General features: G+C 41.3%; 1 protein-coding gene across 1 annotated transcript in view; it reads right to left on the bottom strand.

Annotated features, from left to right (window-relative positions):
- Nucleotides 1–19,522, bottom strand: part of NARF (nuclear prelamin A recognition factor) — a 19,775-nt gene extending 253 nt beyond the window's left edge. Inside the window, exons 1-11 of the mRNA XM_035342651.1 lie at nucleotides 19,118–19,522; nucleotides 18,456–18,536; nucleotides 17,297–17,440; nucleotides 15,680–15,812; nucleotides 14,292–14,426; nucleotides 9,728–9,846; nucleotides 8,712–8,841; nucleotides 7,975–8,047; nucleotides 4,470–4,607; nucleotides 3,975–4,132; nucleotides 1–3,413 (exon numbers count right to left, since the gene is read on the bottom strand). The exon at nucleotides 1–3,413 is cut by the window's left edge and continues 253 nt beyond it. Of these exons, the coding sequence (XP_035198542.1) occupies nucleotides 3,172–3,413; nucleotides 3,975–4,132; nucleotides 4,470–4,607; nucleotides 7,975–8,047; nucleotides 8,712–8,841; nucleotides 9,728–9,846; nucleotides 14,292–14,426; nucleotides 15,680–15,812; nucleotides 17,297–17,440; nucleotides 18,456–18,536; nucleotides 19,118–19,144 (1,380 nt within the window). The 5' untranslated portion in view covers nucleotides 19,145–19,522 and the 3' untranslated portion in view covers nucleotides 1–3,171. The remainder of the gene's footprint in view (nucleotides 3,414–3,974; nucleotides 4,133–4,469; nucleotides 4,608–7,974; nucleotides 8,048–8,711; nucleotides 8,842–9,727; nucleotides 9,847–14,291; nucleotides 14,427–15,679; nucleotides 15,813–17,296; nucleotides 17,441–18,455; nucleotides 18,537–19,117) is intronic.
- Nucleotides 19,523–20,840: the final 1,318 nt, after the last annotated feature.

Raw genomic sequence — 20,840 nt, forward strand, 5'->3', positions numbered from 1 at the left:
AACCCAAGGTATCCACCACTTGATATGCTTGTCAGTAATACCTTGGGACAATTTCCAAATTAAAATTTCCAGTTACTCTCCCCCCAGTCCCTTCAATTTAGTCTTTTCTAAAAATCATCTAGAGACAGATTGTCTCAGCACAACATTCATCTGCAAAGTAAAGCACCATGGCTGTCACCACACAAGGGACTTGTCCCATTGTTGAAAACACAGCAGCAATGAAAATTATTAGTTGCCAAAAATTGCATCAGAGAACTAAATGGCGCTGTAGTTTCAGGAAGCATGGCTAGAAACACATTGTCAACAATGACAGACTTGCCAAATGTGAATTTAAAAGCCAGAATCAAATCTTTGGCAAGTATTACACTATAGATAATCTGCAACAAGCTGCAAAAATTTCAGTGAAAGAAGAGCGAAGGGGAAGGACTAATTACAGTTAAGAATTTTTGATTTGTTTTAAACTGGCACTTTAAAGAAAAGGTAAAAAAACATAAAATCAGTTTTACTCCAAAATTCTTATAAAACAAAAGCTGACCCAAAAAATTGGACAAGTATCAGACACTAAGTCATCAGTTATAATACATACATTCCACCTAGCCACTAGACGCTGTTCAGTTAATGCCTTTATCATCTTTAAAATAACATTGGGGCAGACAAGTATTCTACTAGATTCATACATTGCTATCTCAAGAGGTTACATCACTATGTAGATGGAGGAAATGGTGGACTCAACTGAGAAAGTTTAAATTTTTATGCACTGAGCCACCTCCTTCCCTTGCGGAGGGAGCACAGCATAGTATATTGCAGACAGACTTGTCACCCACTGTCCCATTCCTAGGGTCTCCCACCCGAAGGGGAAGCAAGGCTCTTCAGTGCAACAGGCAAGCACAATGGCACAAGATGACATGTCCAGCAGTACCACCTATTTTTCAAGTCGTACAAACAGTTCAAGGGTATCCCTTCAGAACAGGAAGGCAGCTCTTTTGAAGTTTAATGAAGATTTCGTCAGAAAAGCAACACCTTTGTCGTACCATTTTGTTCAGTATATGCACACAAAAAATAAGCACACTATACAAAGAACTGAAGCAATATAATTTAAACATGCCATCAAGCTACAAACCATATATACATAGAAACATATGCCTATACAAACAGAACAAGACCACTTTATTACAAGGTACTTCTGTTGAAGTTTTTGGAGGAAATCATGACAGAAACAAAATGAGCTCAAAGGGGACAGGTGTTGCCTCTAAAAGTAGTCTGTTCAGAAGTTTCATGCAACACCACCATCTGTCTTCAGCATTTAATAAAGTTTTAGCTGTACATAGATCTTCCCGTGATTTCTGGACTCCCTTCCTGTACAGAGGTAGATTTCTGTAGATGTTCTGATATTGCACCACATAAGTATAATGTCTTTATTAAAAGAAGGAACAACTTACAAAGGCTAATTTACGGGTATAATCTCATTGTGTGCATTCAGGTAGCACAGTAATTGAATTCATGTGCACTTGATGAAAACAGGTCCCTCAAAGGGAAATATTTTATTTAGTTTGAAGTCCAATTAAAAGCTGCAATTCTATTAACAGCTTCACATTCAGCTATCTCTTGTCATCAGGGTAACGTACTTCAGTCTCTCCCTCTATTCTTGAGCCTCTGTTGTTCACCCAGAGCAAGCACTTGTATTGCCTTTACTAATGCCTTTGTCCCATCCACTGTGTTCAAGTTAAATGCTGATTTCAAATAGAGACAGGTTTTTGCAGTATTAGAACTTAGGCGCACAAGCAGTTGCAATACTAGGAAATTTACAAGAAGATGCATTCAAACACTTCTTGAAATGACTAATGAAGCCAATGGAAAACAATCTGAAAATGTGCTAACTTCAAAAAGGCCATTAATCAAGAATACAATGCTACTAGGAAAATTTGAAGACATTTGGCAATGGTTTGATTCCTTATTTGTCCATCACATTCTTCTACTACCCTCTCTGACAACTCATGAAGGCGCAAAAATGCTTGCATGCAAATACCACTTTAAGATGTTTGTTAAATTAAACCTCTATAGCACACCTAAAAAAATAGGGACACCACAATTAATGATGCCAATGTATAATAACTTGAGCTCACAAGCATTGCTAAGTATTTTTTCAGAGGCACTCCATGAAGATATTTTTATAGAAGTCTGTCAACATGGAGATAAGTGAAAAAGAACAATCTGGTATTCTGTGTACAGAAACATGAGAATAGAAGTGCTGTGGGTCTGGCTCAGCAAATCTAACAAAGTTGTACTACGCACATGCTCACATGACAATGCATGTGCATGTTTCACTTTCATAAAGAAGCCAACGTAAGCAGCAGCAGTCTTTGTAGCTGCAAATTTATGAGAAAACTTAAGAGGAAAGAGTTCTCTTTTTGTACCAATCAACCAACTATTTGTATCTATTTTTAATGAAGGCTTGCATTGTAACCATTTAATATTAGTTTCCCAGATTCAGTTTGTGTGAAGTGTCTTGTTCCTTACACAATGTTACATCAGTAAAGAATGCTGATTCTAGTTTAGAACTGAATAACGTTTGTTGTAATATTGATAGAAGACATACATAAATTCATTACGCTTCTGCATACACACACTTGTCAAAGTTGTTGTTGTTTTATGGGCTGTTTGTTGTTGGGTGTTTTCGTTAACAAAGCAAGTAAATCCCAAGTTACTATAATAACAACTGCAATAATATTGAAAATCACGATGACTGTACTCCCATGATGAAAGGGACTGCACGCCTAGGAGTAGGAGTGAGATGATCTCGCCTTCTTGGGAAAGCCCATGTTGCAAGTGAAGGGAACCCTCAATCTGGAGTAGCTTAATCAGGAATCACACTCCCTGCACCTGGCAGGAAGTGCTTACGTACCTTTCAAGATCACATTTTTGAATGAAGAAGTTCATTATACACAGGATAGAACATACAGTAAGAGTTAAGAGACAATGGCAGGAACCAGGGCTTTTGGAGACTTCTCTTTTTGTTTTTAAAAAGCAATGGTTCTTCACAACTAAGAATCCACAACTAGGAAAGCGTCTCATTCATACACTCGGCTAGTGCATAGCATCTGCGATTGCATAGAATGTTTCCAGTGCTGAATCAGTTACTAACCTAAGCAAATCCTTTCAAAGTTTGACTGGTTACCACTTGATATCCAGACCGCTTGCCGTTTGATTTACTGCACTGTATTTGGTGTGCAAAGTTTCCTGGACCTTCCTGGAGTCCATGCCTTCTAGCCAGTCCTGGTACATCTTTTGTACGTACATGTTGGTTTCTGGAAGTCTAACGGGTATTGCAGCATACACTTCTTCCATCTGGTTAAGCAGCACTTTATCTGGTTTCCCATCTTCAGTTTGGGCCTGGCCTTTTCCATTTAGGCACCCTTAAAAAAAGAGACATAGTGATGAAGATTTGATATAAAGAGAAATTTGGAAACTTCCTGTAGACAGTATGAAAAAAAAAAAAGTCGTTTCTTTATACAAACAAACCTCCCCCATTCTGTTCAAATTTGTATTTCCCTGAAGTGACTCCAATATCAACATCTTTATGTAAGTGAAGTTTCTATAACAACAATCTTTCTCTGCCTTCTCTGTGGTTTTATGATCTTAATTATGCTCCTTGTCTTTTCTTGCCCTTGACAACTACCATTTCAGAGCACTTCCTCTGAGGTTTGAAATAATCATAGGAGTCATGCTGTCATTTATTTATAGGTCACAAGAGAGCAAATAATACTGTGGTTAGTTTTAGAAAATCCAATCAATTTCTGAGCTAATCCTGTACATGTATAATTGGTGTTCTAGACCAGTCACTAAATATTAAGCATTTTAGATTATTAAGAAGAGAATTAAGAAGGAATGAAACATAGTGCCTGCCTGTAAGACAACCTTCCTTTGAGATTCAAGGTTTGTCTGCAGAATGACTGTGAATCCACTAACATTCTTACCTCCTGGGCAGGCAAGGACTTCTACAAAGTGGTATAAAAACTTTCCTTTTTTCAACTTCAGAACCATGTTTTGAATATTTCTAAAGCCATAAGCTGCTGCGAAACGCAACACCGTCTCACCATCCTTTTCAAGGGTAACTTCCTGAAAGTCCTTGTTCCTGTGAGGGTATACAGATACGGTTTTAAATCCCTGCATTACCAAAGGGATGATCCAGCTGTGTCAGTTTGTATTCAGATGCGTAACATGTAACAGAAATCTTGAGTAAAATAGAGGGTGGAGTGAAATTTTCAGGATAGTGCTATACTTAATTTCTCAGGGCAAAGAAGTTATTAATAAAATGAAAGATAGCAGGAGCTATTTTAAAGCAACAGATTTACTTATCCATAATATATGACTGCCTATCAGTGAAAGACACAGATTAATAACTCTGCCAGGGTTCACTGTAGTGCTAACCAGCCCATCCTACACAACAGTGATACAGAACTCTGACTTACTTTAATGCTTTGTAGGTGATTTCTTTGACATCCATGCCAAAAAGCTCCTTTGCAGCATGTTTGAAAATATGCTCCAGGTAACCATCAGATCTCTTCCCATCATGCCTTACTACATCTCCCTCCTTTATTTCACCAAACCTTAGAAAACAATAGAAAGGTCAACTCCTAAATTTCATTCCTTCACTTCAGGCAAGTAGCACATTTTTTCCATTCTCTCCATCCCGCCCCCCAAAAGGTTTCATAGCCGTGAGACCATAGTCGCCTTTTTATTATTATTGTTATTTAATTCAACCCTTTAAGGACAGCAGTAAGATGTTGGGAAAAATAAAAGAAGAACAGTAAGAGGATGTAGGGCTCTCCATGTTCAGAAACCATCAAAACCAGTAATTTACAGGAATCGCATTCGGCAGTCTAAAGACTTGGTTAACAGCCATTCATTGCTCAGAAGACATTTTTTGGGGAAAAAAAAAAATCACAGCCAGAAAGTAAGCACAAAAATATTTTATCAACTTTGACATGAGGAATACTTAGCCTAGGAGAACATAAGAGTACTTCAGAAGTTAGAAGCCTTTCTGATAATTGGTCTGCTCCTGCAGAGCTGTTTGTCAGTCTAACATCGTGACATTAAAATAGCTCACAACCAGTGCAGTTGCCACTGCACTAGAGCACTGCAGCTTTAAGGTAAGTGCCACTCTATAGTGAGCAAAGAAAACTAACACCATACCTAATGGACATAGCATCCCTCTGTTGCCCAGTTAAAAGCAGAGCACTGGTGAGCACAACTGGCTGTAGCATGAACTGTACTGGGACGCATGCTGGCAACAGCCAAAGACTGCACCTCTCCAGCCTCATGTTCCTTCTTGGAAAAAGAGAAATCTAGAGGGACGTGTGGCAATGCTAATTTCAGAAAGGAAACGTTTTTCTTCAGATTAATGAATGGACAAGTTATATCCTTCACTCTTACATGCAAAAGCCTCTCCAGTTATAATTTAGTTTGCCTTCCTCCCTTTCCTGAGGCCTGTACAGTGCTACCTCTTGCCTGAGAGGCACTCCAAGCACAGCATCCAAGCAGGAAACCAAAGGGAAAATTACCCCAACAAACACCTTACTAGAAAAAGTGGAAGTTGTAATACTGACAGAGAAGTATTTTCATCACTAAAGAGCTGAAGTTTATATATTTAGTACTGCCCTATGCCATGCTATTTATTGAAGTACTCCAACTTCAATTTGATAACCTTGGGTCATTTTGCTTTGTGATACGGCCTCCTAATTTTAGCCAATTGCTCTTTGTTAGCATTCGCCAGATATGAAAGCAAGTTAAAAACTGCACTGAGTTACTTTGTTCACAATAGTTTTTTAATACCAAGTAGAATCATAGAATCATAGAATATCCTGAGTTGGAAGGGACCCTTAAGGATCATCAAGTCCAACTCTTGACACCGCACAGGTCTACCCAAAAGTTCAGACCATGTGACTAAGTGCACAGTCCAATCTCTTCTTAAATTCAGACAGGCTCGGTGCAGTGACAACTTCCCTGGGGAGCCTGTTCCAGTGTGCAACCACCCTCTCTGTGAAGAACCCCCTCCTGATGTCAAGCCTAAATTTCCCCTGCCTCAGCTTAACCCCGTTCCCGCGGGTCCTGTCACTGGTGTTAATGGAGAAAAGGTCTCCTATCTCTCGACACCCCCTTACGAGGAAGTTGTAGACTGTGATGAGGTCTCCTCTCAGCCTCCTCTTCTCCAGGCTGAACAGGCCCAGTGACCTCAGCCGTTCTTCGTACGTCTTCCCCTCCAGGCCTATCAACATCTTCGTAGCCCTCCTCTGGACACTCTCCAACAGTTTCATGTCCTTTTTATACTGTGGTGCCCAGAACTGCACACAGTACTCGAGGTGAGGCTGCACCAGCGCAGAGTAGAGCGGGACAATCACCTCCCTTGACCTACTAGCGATGCCGTGCTTGATGCACCCCAGGACACGGTTGGCCCTCCTGGCTGCCAGGGCACACTGCTGGCTCATATTCAACTTGCTGCCTACCACGACCCCCAGATCCCTCTCTTCTAGGCTGCTCTCCAGCGTCTCATCGCCCAGTCTGTACGTGCAGCCAGGGTTTCCCCATCCCAGGTGCAGGACCCGGCACTTGCTCTTATTGAACTTCATACGGTTGGTGATCGCCCAGCTCTCCAACCTATCCAGATCCCTCTGCAAGGCCTTTCCACCCTCATTCGAGTACTTTACAACAAATTGGTGCTGTGCTAGAACTTGTTTTAAAGAAGAATTCTATTTATGTATATTGCCCTGCAGAAGTCTGCTTTTAAGACCCAAGAAGAACAAAATGTGATCAGGTCTCACAGCTTTAAACAGTATCATCAGATTCATCATCTTTAAAACAAACATTATTCCCCAGCATACAATGATGCAGTAATACAGGTATATTCTGGTTAAGAGTTTGCTCTTTCATTGCACATGTTGATTATGAAAGAAATGCTTACCTCCACGCGATTATGTCTGTAAAAACTGTACTTATCTAATTCTTATTCTGTGTAGCATCTTCTAGTAGAAGTAATCAGCTATACAACAACCACAGCCCTGAAACTGTTGCCACTGTACAACTTCATTTCACCAGTCTACACCAGATCTAAGCAGGATACTAACTGCAAGGATTTATTTATTTATTTTTAAATTTCCAAAGCTTTCCGTTTTGTGCAAGAAAGCATGTTTATTGCTCTACCACCACCACTCTGGAAAGATATCAAGTAACATTTGTCACACTTGAACAAAGATCACTGAGCACTGAAACCAGCCTGTGTACCTAAGCCTGAGGAATAAAACAACATGCATGCTGCTTTCAGAGCCAGCCATACCCATTAAAACAAACAAACAAACCCTCTTCAAATCTTTGTGTTATTTTCATCTACTACACTTCACCTTAAAGCATCTTTCAATTTTATCTAATCTTGAAAAAAGTGAGTTGCCCTGTTTAGGATAAAACTGAATTACCATTGTCCTGAAAGGGTGCTATTTCAAACAATTCTCCATGAACGTATTGGAGGAAAGTGGAAATTTACTCTCAGAGTGCTGCTCTGATTGAAAGGAAAGCACAGAACAGATGGCCAGCCCATGAGGCAGCCCAGCATCCTGGTGAGGCCAGACAGCTGGAAGGGGGCAGACGAGACCGTTAGCTTTATACGTGCTCAAGGAATGGAGTTAACACCCGCAGACACGCTTAACTAGCAAGTCACGAACTTGATAAAGTCAAATCTAGTGTTACAGCGCTGCAATATAAATGAAGAGCTAAACAAATCTTCAAAAGTCAAATTTTAAAAACAGACAGTTTTTTAAAGTTTTTGAAAGGATGAGGCTTTAGTATATTCAGACTTTGATGCAGGCTTTTTTGCTTTAACAAGAAAAAACATTATTTTGAGAAGTTTTACGTTTATGTTCAACACACAAAGGTTCTGTCAGTTGTCATCAAAATAAGGAAGCAATTCACAACAAAGCTACTTACAAACTATCCACAGCTACTTCAGTCATATCTTTCATAGACATGTTTTTCTGTTCCATTATTTGGACAATTTCACCTGTACAAAAACATAGGACATTTTACGTTCAACACAAAGCAAAATGCACGTGCCATGCATTTAAGTGATTAACATCCCAACATCTATCTCCGTCTGCTTACAGACACATCCTCCACTTCTTAAGAGTCAGATACCTCCAATAACTCAGAGGCCTGATACATAGAGCCCTGAAGAAAAGGGCCTTTGGCTTGCTCCAAACTTTGCATAATGCTACTTAGCCTTTCTGTTGGGTAAAATGTGGAAGAAGTAGTTTCTACTCTGCAGCGAAAAAGGAGGATATATTGTTTGGGCATTACGCCTAAAGACAAGAGCCACACCAAAAGGTCACTGGTGTCATGCACTGGAAATAATCCCAGTAGAGAGACAACCATGCATAAGCAAGACAAAGATTTGGCACGTGGATTTGCATAGTTCTTACTTTTCTTAAGGGGTTGACAAAAATAAGTACCTGAATCTTGAACATGAACTTAAAAGGATTCTTTTTGGTTTTGCCTTCCATATACAATATCACTGCTCCCAGTAGCACAAAAACCTGTACTTATTTGTAAATCAGAAGAAAGCCCACTGTACAATTAAAGCAGACTTTGAAAAAAAGCAAAGCCTGGCATAAAAATTGGAGATTCATGTATATCTTTACAAATAGTAAGTTTAAAGAAGATTTAACCTGATGTTAGAACACAATCAACTTCTTGTGAGTTATACAAGGCAGTGTAGAAATCTTCCCGCAGGGCTTCCAGTTTCTTGTCATAACAAGGCGCCACTATTACATGGAAAATTTTATCTGGAGACAAGTTCTGCATAACAGAGAAGAGAGCACATGTGAACTCCAGGAAAAGCAAAAGACAGTTTTAAGGATGACAAAGGCAAAAATAACACCACACATTCCATACAGGTAATATTAGAAATCTATCTGTAGAAATAAATTGCTGAAATAAGTGCTGAAGACTGCAGCACACATAACATGGTCAGAAGTCAAGAGCATGAGCAAACATCTGAAGTCAGTCTTTCATCTGCAACTTCTACTTATTCCTTCAAACTATGTGACATGTGGCTTTTGTAGCTTTTGACTGCCTTAGAAAGCAAGCGCAAGTCAGAATGTCTGAATTCTATTTTCTAGCTCTGCCACTCGCTCACTTTCAGTGAGTATTTCAGTATTTCCATCAGTATTTCTCTATTTATGGGAAATGGAAATTTTTTTCTATGTAATCTGAACGTAGTTAAATGTATATGTACAAAGAACAGCAACTTTTTCAACATGGAAAATTGCCAAGATAAAAAGGTTAGTTTCTCGCATACAGTGCTTTTTATTGATTCTGGATAACCCAGGAATTTCTACAGCGCTCTCCTCTACTCCTGTTTTGGCTTCTACAGAAATACACAGGCAGTATATAACAAGGATCTCGTTAGCAACTCTGGATTTAACTTCATCTCTAAATACCTAAATCCATGTTGCACTGGGAGCACAAGGATTGCCGCCAGCTCACAAGATAAGGTTCTTTGTACACTGTTCTTCTCATGGACGCTTACTTGTATGGCAGCAGAGCAGCGTTTATTCTTCAAGTGAAGGACAAAATTCAGGAAGATGCTTAAAATACACCAAGATCTACATTTCCATATTAAGACATATTAGCCCACCTTTTTGGAAGAGTATAATGGTAAAAAGAAGGCAGAATTACTTACCTGCTGCCTGGCAAAGTAGCCCTTCACCAGGGAGCCCATGATCTGCTGTGGAGACTTTGCAGTGCAAATGTGGGAGGTCACAAGATTGGTGAGTACTCTCTCAGCATACCGGATCCAACCTAGAATGACAGGAATCACAGACACTGAAGTAGTACATAAGCACGGTAAGGTGACAGTAGTTATAGCAAAGTTGTTAGAAATTAAGACTTACACAGTAGCTAGAACATTCCTGCTTTGAAAATGGGGACAATGTAGGCTGGAATCCCCCACCTTAGGAACTGCAGGAAACCTCAAGGCTTTGTTAACAGTGCTTTACAACTAGATACATGTAATGCACCGCGTCGTTAATTTGAAACCTAGAAACCACTATAAATTGCATGATCTGTTACATCCTTTCTAACTCATGGATTTAACAAAGCAGGAAGAACAAGATCCCAGCTAACAAAGAGTTAAGTTGACTTCCTAGTCCTTAGCTCTTGGATCAGTGGATACTCCAACAAACGTTCTCTGTTCAGTTGCTTAGCTGTATCCTTCTCTTTCCTGAGATTTAGTAACCCCACACCCAGCTTGCCTCGTCTAGAACAGAAGAGTCACATGAAAGCATTATCACAAGATGCACATGGATTAAACCTAGGAGAAATGGCTTCTTTTACCATTTTTAGAGTATCTACACCTTCTTTATAACCACCTCCCCGTGCACAAAGCAGTTAAGGGGTGTCTCTTTGTATCCAACATCCAGTCTTAGTTACTCAAGACTCCCTGTCCCCTTCACCAGGCTCCTTCAGCATTTCAGCTCCAACAGGGTGTTTATATTTACACCACCCCTGATATCCACAGCAGTTCTAGTATCCCCCACTTTACAAAACGTGAACTGAAAGGTGAGGGGATTAAGGTGTCCAGGCTGTGTGATGCTTACTTTGGCACTGTAACTTTTACTGAAAGCAACAGCCCAGCATCTTTTACAACAAGGACTTAATTCAGAATTTTTGCTTCACCCACACGAACTGTAGATCAAACAGCTAAATTGTGCAGAGTGTTTAACTCAGCCTTCTAAGGAATTTTATTGCTTTTGGTGCTAAGAAAGAGTAAAAACATTTCTTGCTTCAGCCTTTTATCAAGTAGATCAGTGTATACGTAAAAGAAAAACTGCTGCAAAGTACACTCTGCTCAGGAAAGGGACTATCTGTAGTTTAATTCTTAAGCTTGAAGACCTTGCCAGGTATTTGTACATAAGTGCAAGTCAGAACACTGCCACAAGGGCCAGTAACAGCACAACTGGAACTCAAGTGGTATTCAGATATCCTAGTTGCAAACTGTAAGGAAATTCCAGGGGATTTCTGGCAGATATCACCCCAAGCAATTTCTTAAATTCTTCCAGCAGACAGAACAAGCGTACAGTAGTTCCCGCTGCACAGTGAGCGTTAGTTGTTGTTTAATTACACAAGCAGCCTTGAATGAGCAGCACAAGGCATTTATCTGCACTTTGCATACGTGCTGCTTCTGCCTACTCATTAGTGGGGCTGAATTCCAGAGCCACAGTTACAGGAGGCCTAAGATACCCAGTTCTTCTATCAGTGTCCATCTGTAACCACAGAGGCCTGCACCCTTCAGGAATTCATTCAGATTCTGAACCACTTGCTGGCTTGTGTTAGCATCAAGGAACAAAAGGAAGTCCCTACAAATCACTGTATAAATGCTTACAGATCCACTTCAGAACATGTTATTTCTAGTGGTTTATCATAAGGATGTCAGAGAGAGACATATGGCATAAATATTTATACATCAGTGTAAAGCACAGAACAACTAGGTAGAAAATACTCACTACTTTAAAAGGAAATTAATTTAGTTGACTGGAACAACAGCATTTCAGTCCCCAGCAGTTACACTCTTCCTGCTTATGCTACAAGCCTGCCCCATTGGCTTGTTTTAGTAGTTCAGAGGTTAGCAATGCATTAAAAATACTGCCTGGTTCCCAGAGCAAGTGCTTCACATTGCTGAACCATTTGGTAAATGAAAAAAGAACTGATCACTTCTGGAGCATTATGCAAAAAAATCACTAGAGCAGTTACACTGTTGTATTTTGGGCAAGAAACAAACAAGTTCTCACTTTACCTGAACAGCAGGAGGAGGTAAGAACAATTTAGACAGAGACAATTAAATGCCCCTTGATCAGGTTTTGGGATTATACCAGCTATGCCCTTTTACTCAGGGTAGATTTTACAATGCACACCACTTACTGAAGAGGGTGGTATTTTAATCTGTGGAGTTATACCCAAAGATAAATATAAGTAAAGCAGTAATATGAGTTCACATTGACCTTGATCTACAGAGCTATATAAAACATTTTTGTGATGAGCACAAGCAGTAAACAAAGTGCCTTTGACAGATTTATGTCATCTGGGGACATAGAGGGGAAGGAGAATGAAGAACAGAAAATGCACCCAGATAAATTCATGAAACACACTAAACAACCTTACTTTAGATGACTGGACAAATTTCTTCTGTAATTGCAGTCAAAGGGAATGAAATGTTGCACACTTTCAGAATGGGTTTACAGTGGTATTTCAGTTCACTTTTCCAGAAATGGAAATCACCCATGCCTCTACATCCACACCACAGCAGGCAGCTAACACCACAACTTGCAGTGAAGACAGAAACTATCTTTTGTAGAACAGATAAGGATGAGAAAAGGGTTCCAGCAACTGTGTTAATATCTGTCTAGTGAGAGAAGCAAATAATCTTAACTCTGTTTCTACGTGCAGAAAATTAAAATTATCTAAGAGGAAGTTCTGAAAGAAACCCACCGGTTTTGAATTTTAAATAACGCACAAGTCAAAGCTGATTAAATGGGGTGGTTTCAACTTTGCAGGTTTTGCACTTGCAAGAGAGCAACATACAGTGTGTCTGTTTCTGAAGATACCAGATAACACTGAGATAACACTAACAGAAAGAAGTAGAAACCTTTCCCTCTGACATGTATACAGTTCCTAAAGCATGACCCAGATACTTCCACTAGAGAACACGCAGAATAAACGAGTACAAGTATAATTTAAATATCAGTATTTAAAATTTAAATAAATGACAGGAGCAAATTCTGGAAGCCACCAAATACATACTCTCTCTCGCTCTCTTATCGCTCTCTACAGATACCTTAAAGGAGGCTGTAGAGAGGTGGGGGTTGGCCTGTTCTCCCACGTGCCTGGTGACAGGACGAGGGGGAATGGGCTAAAGTTGCGCCAAGGGAGTTTTAGGTCAGATGTTAGGAAGAGCTTCTTTACTGAAAGGGTTGTGAGGCATTGGAACAGGCTGCCCAGGGAGGTGGTGGAGTCACCATCCCTGGAAGTCTTCAAAAGACGTTTAGATGTAGAGCTTAGGGATATGGTTTAGTGGGGACTGTTAGTGTTAGGTCAGAGGTTGGACTCGATGATCTTGAGGTCTCTTCCAACCTAGAAATTCTGTGATTCTGTGATTCTGTGATACTCTCACTCTTTTAACTGTAACATATTTTTTTTTAAGAATGCAATCCACATAACTTATTTCCAAGTTAGAACTACATTTGTATTTTTGTTAGAAAGCCTTTTGAAAATCAGCACCATGAACTTGCTAGAGTGGAGCTGGCAAGGGGCATTAGGCAAAGGAGTTACTTTTGCCCCCTTTTTGATACTTGTTTTTAAGAGTATTATTTATCACAGTGGAGAACTGACGTGACAGGGTGCTAGCAAATGCACAAGAAATAAACAATAAGTGAATATACTGCATCTTTTCAGTTGTGATAAATGCACATTCCTTTTGTAACAGAACAAGTTCTCATGCAAAATTCTCAGAAGAGCATCACATGTCAAGTGGGAGTTATTTTGTAAATGTTAGACATAACTGTCTCAGTCATTACAAGTCACGTCACTTGCTGAAGTGAAAAGTTCAAGACTTTACTTAAGGTAACGGAGGTTAGGGTTTAGTTATACCAGTTTGCAAAACTCCTTAAAGATTCTTTTCAATAAAAAAAAACCACCATGTTAAACTTTGTGGTCCAGGCATACGAGCAACAGCCACCAACTTAATTTCAGTTGTGATAAATTTCCCCCAGGGCCTTACATGAAGCGCTAAAAGCCTCAGTTCTTCTGTACCTCAGGTTCATTATCTAGACATTAATATGTAATGTATGCTTCTTTTATAGCAGTGACGGGAAATACAACAGGTTAATAAACACCACGTATCAATGCTAGCACAGGAAATTAGTAGTTCAGGTTCCTTGTATTATTATCAGAAGCTCCAGAGTACCAGCAAGGTTAGTTTTTTGAAGAGCAACAACAGAATTTACACTCCTCACCTTTTACATTTACTGCAACTTTTGTAGCTGACTGCGCAAGGACCTACACTGAATTAGCAGCTATCTTATCCAACACGAGCACACCCATTCCTTGTCGGCGTGGCTCACATTTATGTGGCTGTGATATAGCTCATCACACATGTGAAAGCCCATTGGTAACTTCCAACAGCCCATGAAAAACAGATGAAATCACCCTTAATTCCTTGGAAGAAGAGGGTTGCAGAAATCAGTTCTCACCAGGGCAAGCAGAGGCAAACATTGGTAAGGCATGCTCCTCCTGGTTCCTCCGTTGATACCGCTGCACAAATTCCCTCTGGCTCTCCAGGATACTGAAATCAGCAGCTATAGTGGTGTCAAATACATAATGCACCCCTATGAAATACAACAGGAAGGAAAAGTGAACAACTAGAATGTTTTCCATCTCACAGGCATCCTTCCAAGTCCTACGTCTACAGAATATCTTGGAAGATGGGTATATTCTCTAGCCTCTAAAAAAGTTTCACAATTAGTACAGTCAAAAATAAAAGCTGTATGCTTTAAAGCTATCTTCTGTGTCATCAATTGAAAAGGACCACCAACTTGCTAACTCTGACTAGCAACACTTCAAATCGCTGTCAGCTTCCTTATGGCAAGCTTTTCATTCAGAAAATATGTGGGTTTTGTTTGTCCAATTGCATAGGATCTCAAGACTCCAGGGCTATATGCAGTGACTCTTGAGAACGAGCATTCTTTACAGAACGTGAAGTGACTTCTTATCCACAAAAAAAAACAACATGTATCCTGCTAAGAGGCATATCTTCCTCTGCTTGAGTTGTGTGCAAAGGTACAGGAGCATATCACCAACATAGCAGAGACCTTCCATCTGCTCGTTTAGCAACATACTCCCTATCCACCTACGTAATATTGAGCACGTCCCTGCAGCCAGTGAGGCAAAGATAAATAACGTATTCTAAGAAAACTGGGGCCCACCACAACTTGGCTCTCCTTTTGGATGTAGGAAATAATATACTGGGTACAGACATGCATTTAAAAATCTGAAAAATAAAAACATAAGGCAGGAAACAATTCATGGGTTTATTGTTGTCCTTCTGCTTCCTCCCTCAAGGACGTTAAAGAAGAAAACCCTTAGTTTTTCAGATTAAACTTCGTATATGCAGCATCAAGAACAAAGGAAATACAGCTTTAACATAAAATACAACAGTTTTTGTGAGTCGCTTGAAAATACAGAAAAAAAAAAGATAATATTCTAGAGGTTAACGTCAAAGGGCTGGTAGGCACCTAGCATAAGAATCCCCTCCCCCTAAGTTAGAGAACAAGGGAGAAATCTTATTGAAGCTTACAGCCAAATCCTCCCTGATTTCTTCATAGTGAACATTCCAAAGATGGCTCTATAACGTCCTTCTGTTCTCTGACCTTTACTATCAACACAGTCATGCTTCAAAGCTATTCCTGAAACCGGTGTATGTCACACTGCTGCACGGTCACTAATATCACAGAGTACACATTTCAAACTCAACTCTAAACTAGATGGTGCTTTATGACTGCATTACAAACAGTTCTGCTGAGGAAACAAATACATAAAATAACCCTCCCTTTCTGCTCCACCGTAACAACCCCACACTTACCGAGACTTTTGAGGAAACCACAGAGTCTCCTGGCTGCATCATTCACAGAGAGATTGAATTTAGCAGCAAAATAAGGCAATGACTGAGGGCATATAGACACTGCCAACACTTTGTGTTTTGAGGTATCACATTTCTGGTAAACAAAACAAAACACAAAGGAAACAACGTGGGTAATTACAAAAGGATAACGCTCCCTCCTTTCCCTCCCTTTTCTACTCCTGCAGTTACTCCTCAGTGTCCTATGATTCAGTAGGCCTTATTATTAAATCCCCTATGAAACAACTATCACATTTATTGAGGGCAGGACAGGATGTTCTTCTGATCCTGACAGCGTTTATCTCTAATCATCCATAGATGTTGCTTTTGTATGACTCAGGGAATTCCATCTGTCCCAAGACAATTCTGTAGTTGGTCTCATAATGGCATAAAGAAATTTAAGAGACATTCAGCACCTATCAAGTTTTCATTCCTACCAGAATCTAGTACTGACAAATAAGGAAAAAAAGCAGAATGTTTAAATACTAAAATAAACTAACTAGTGTTTCCAGGAGCATGGGCATTCAAAGTTACACATTCAACTCAGCAAATTACAGATCTGAACCTTTGTTCAGGCTCCCATGCCTCTATCACTGAAGAAATTGAGAGGAAATGGCAAGACAGGACCCTTAACAAATCAGCATTTGTGAACACTGAAGAACCCTTTGAAAATATAGACAGTGGTGTGCAACTATAAAGCTCAGATGACTGTAGCATTTATTTGAAGCTGAACCTCGTGGTTTAGTTGAGATATTGTCCAGATCAGTGGAACACTTGAAAGAGAAACCAGGACTATGCTACAGACAAGTCTCACCCTATGAAAGGTTAGAGACCATAGTTTGTTCTTAGACACCCTAAACACTGTAGAACGACCCTGCACATAGAGCCCACTACTGTCTGGAAAGCATCTCACTTGCTCACTACCTTTCTCTGGTCCTGAGAAGTTCTGATTAAGGTAACCTCTCTCCCTCTGAATTGTGGACTTAGGGTCCAATTAAGAGAGCTTGATATGACCTGAAAGGGTTGTGTCCCTCCTGCCTCCTGCCTCCCCCTCTCCTTCTTCTCTCTTTCTCTTGTGTACAATAATATCGTGTTACATGGAGAGTTCAACTAGTTCTAAGAAAATTACTACGTGACGAATCATCTTATTTACAACACTTATGTACAGATTAAGAAAATGCCAGCATTAATTCTAATAGCTTTTCATTACCAAGTAAGGACACAGAAGACTTGAATGGAACTAAATTAAATCAGCATCAAGATCTAACAATCTGAGCCATACATAGCAATTACTTTCCAGGGAATACAGATCTCAGCAGAAAACGGCAATTCTTTGCTAAGAATTGAGGTCAACAATTTTTGTTCCAAATATAGGCAGCTCAAAAATATATTAAAAACAATTCTACATCCAAAAATTAGCCTCAATAACTTTGTATTGTGTGGGTACATTGGCATAAGAAACCCCCAGAACAGTGCTAGTAACTACGGTGTGAATATGTATATAAAGAATTAATATTAGTCATTCTGTAATCTTTTCCCCTCCTCACAGAAAACAGTGCATTATTGTTTGTGTCATTTTACCTTATTAAGGTTGAGTATACGAAAGAGCTCCTTCTGATTCTGTTGGAAAACTCTGGCTCCTTCTTCTGATGTCATACAATTGTCACATGCTAAGCAGTCGCTAAGGAGTATTTTAGCATTAGCCAAAGCATGAAACTCATTTTTCTGAAAAAAAAAGAAAAAAAAGAAAAAAAGATACAAATACATAAATATTTAATAATGATCAAGCAATTTTCAAGATCTCTGCAATGACCGAGATAAAAAGCAGATCTGCTTCTCACTGTTTTAAATAAAACAAGACAATCCATGACAGTGGCATAACACCCAAGGTTTTTTAGAAATAGTCAGAGTAATTTGTTCAATCCTTCTTCATGGTTCTGCTCTATTATTACTGTGAAACTGCAAAATGTTTAAGTGTAAACACATAGGTCTAAATTTAGCCCTGAAGTACATGTTGTAGTAACCTGATTTGCATTGCATTTCAGAGTTGACAGTAACCAACAAGTCACCAGCAAGTGAAAAAAAAAACTTTTATTTGAACTATTAAGCCTCTTTAGTAGCCGGATGCCTCTCCCACCAAGATGGCTTAGGCTTTTACCACTGGGTAAAACAAACAGAAGGCAGTCGACAGTTACATAGACTGCAAGGTAACAGTTCTAGATTTCTGGCTAAAATACAATTGGCAGCTCAGCTGTGGAGGAAGAGGAATACTTGGATGGAAGTGCAAGATAACCAAGCTACTTATGGAAAACAAAATAATAATAATTCCTTCAATTAAGAACCTATTCCCAGGGAGACAGTTATCTCCTGAAGAACAGTACGTGACACAAGTTGGTCCTATATAAAAAAAAATAATAATACATTTGCACACTTGAACAGGCAAAATCCCACTTTTTTCCTTCTCAGCCCTGTCTTCACTGTAAAGATTTGAGGTAAGATTTTGACACACAAACAATTTAAAAACAACAACAAAACATTTAATTATTGTTTGTGCTTGCAGACCAAGGGTTTTTTTATTTCATCTTTCAAAAAGGTTCTTGATTCTCATGTTATGGACACATATAAACAGGGTAATAAATGATCCAGTGCTTCGAAGTTCTCTATTTGGAACCTCTGCCTTTGGGGCGCATCGTGGAACAAGAACACAAAGAAGGACGATAGTTTTTAGAAGGAACATTACCTCTTCAAAGCCATCATTAGAACTCAATGCATCAACAGATGCACTTTGCGAGTCATCGTTTTTCTGTTTTTTACTGCATTCCTGAAACAAAACATAAGACATATTATGCAAAATATGTCCAGCAACATCGTTACAGAACTATTTGGATAGTTAAAAACTCCTTTAGCGCATTTACAGGTTTTGACAGTATGCGAGCTGCACATTTATAGTCAAGGCTTTATTTTCAAAGCGTGTTGACTACAATGAAAATAATTCCTCAGAAATTCCCTTGATCGGTTTCACAGTTCTCAGCGACTGCTATTATTTTGAACTCTGAGGGGAAGATCAAATAGGACGCCGAGAAGCCAGAGACACACATCGCGAGGTGCCTACCCCGAGAAACCCTGGAGACAGCGCCACGACCCCGAACAACCCCAAACCACCTCGGACAACCCCGAAGAGCCCTGAGAGGCAGCACCACCACCCCGAGAAGCCCCAAACCACCCCGAGCAGCCCCGAAGAGCCCTGAGAGGCGCCCTCCCCCCCCCCCCCCACACCGGCCGAGCTTCCCGGGGAGCTCAGCCCGGGGGTGCCGCCGGGCCCGGGGACCTTGGGGCGCCCCCCGAGCCCACCCTGAGGCGCCGTCCCCGGGGGGGGGGGGTCCCGCGGACCGCCCCGCTCACCTTTTTGGTGCAGTTCTCGCACTTCATTTGCGGTCCCTCCGACGCCACCCGGCTCTCTTGCGGGACAGGAGCAGGTCAGTGAGGGCCCGGCCCGGCCCCGCCGCCCTTTGTCGCCGTGCCCGCCCCCTGCCCCTCGCACCGCCAGGCACCGGCCGCTCACGGACGGGGTGGCCGCGGGGCCGCGGTGCAGGGGAAGAAGCGAGCACCGTACGGCCCCGCCGCGCTCAATCGCGTCCCCGGCAAGGGCACGGAGCCGGGGCTAGGGCTGGGCAGCGCCTCACGGCCGCGTCGCCGCCGGGTTCCCGGCTGGGGCTGGAACTGGGGCCGCCGCCACCGCCTCCCCGCCCCCCCGCGCGGCGGGGCCCATTGTGGACCTGAGCCTCGGCACGTAGCCGCCGCCGCGCTCGCCCCCGCCGCCGCGCGGGCACGGGAGGGGCCGGGGGCGCGCATCACGCGCCAGGCGCGCGCCCACCACCCCTCCCCGGCAGCTCCCGCCGTGAGGCGCCGCCGGGGCGGCAAGGGGAGGGGGTGGCCTCGGTGCTCTGCTGGGGGCTTTTTTTTTTTTTTTTTTTTTTGTGGTTTAAACATCCTCTGTAGTTATTTCATACGTTTGTTTTTTTCTCTCTCTCTTCTCTCTCTGTTTTTCTCCCAAACATTGCTTTTTCTCTCAAGTCCTTTAAAATAAGAGTTCATAGGATCCTAGAATCATTACGGTTGGAAAACCCCTCCAAGATCACCTGGTCCAACCATCCCCTACCACCAATGCCACCCACTAAACCACGTCCCAGGCACCACGTCCAACCTTTCCTTGAACACCCCCAGGGATGGTGATGCCACCATCTCCTTGGGCAACCCGTCCCAGCACCTGACTGCTCTTTCTGAGGAGAAATGTCTCCTCATTTCCAACCTGAACCTCCCCTGGCACAACTCGAGGCCATTCCCTCTGGTCCTATCACTAGTTATCTGTGAGAAGAGGCCGACCCGCAGCTCCCCACAGCTTCCTTTCAGGCAGTTGCAGAGAGCAATGAGGCCTCCCCTGAGCCTCCTCTGCTCCAGATCCAACAACCCGAGTGCCCTCAGCTGCTCCTGGGGTTGTTTCGAAGTTACTAAACACATCAAGATTAAGCATGTTAAGCCAACAGGGCTTAATCTCACATTTCTCAAACAAAATACACTTATCAGTGCCCTGTTCACATACATCAGGAAACCCTCAGCATAACTTAGAGCCCTGCTTCCCACACCTCACCGCTGACAGCACCAGCTGAGGCACTCAGCATTCATGTCAGTGGTTGTCTTCCTCAATCTCATGTTGTACCACTTAAGCACGAAGATTCAACCCGTATTTTGCTCACTCTGCTTTTTATTCATCCCCTTCATTTAAGCAGCCATGTAAGCATACACCTATGGCTGAGCAGAGAATTTTTTCAAGCATAAAACGACCTTTCAGAAATTAAACCACGGAACTTCCAACAAGCATGTAATTTCCTCTCTGAACTGCAGCTGCCCTTCACAATGCGCTGTGTAAATTTCTTCCTGGTACAGGTAAGGTCTACTGCTTTAAGCCACATATTTTTATTTTTTAATTATTGTTACGCACAAATGGCAATGCTGTACAAGAACTAGAGACAGTCATCACCCCTTAAGTTTGTAACCCCACGATGTAACTTAACACTTTTTTTTTTTTTTTTTTTAAATGCAACTGCCTATAGAAGACATCACAATC

Source organism: Oxyura jamaicensis, chromosome 18, assembly GCF_011077185.1.
Source record: "Oxyura jamaicensis isolate SHBP4307 breed ruddy duck chromosome 18, BPBGC_Ojam_1.0, whole genome shotgun sequence".
NCBI classification, from domain to species: Eukaryota; Metazoa; Chordata; class Aves; order Anseriformes; family Anatidae; genus Oxyura; species Oxyura jamaicensis.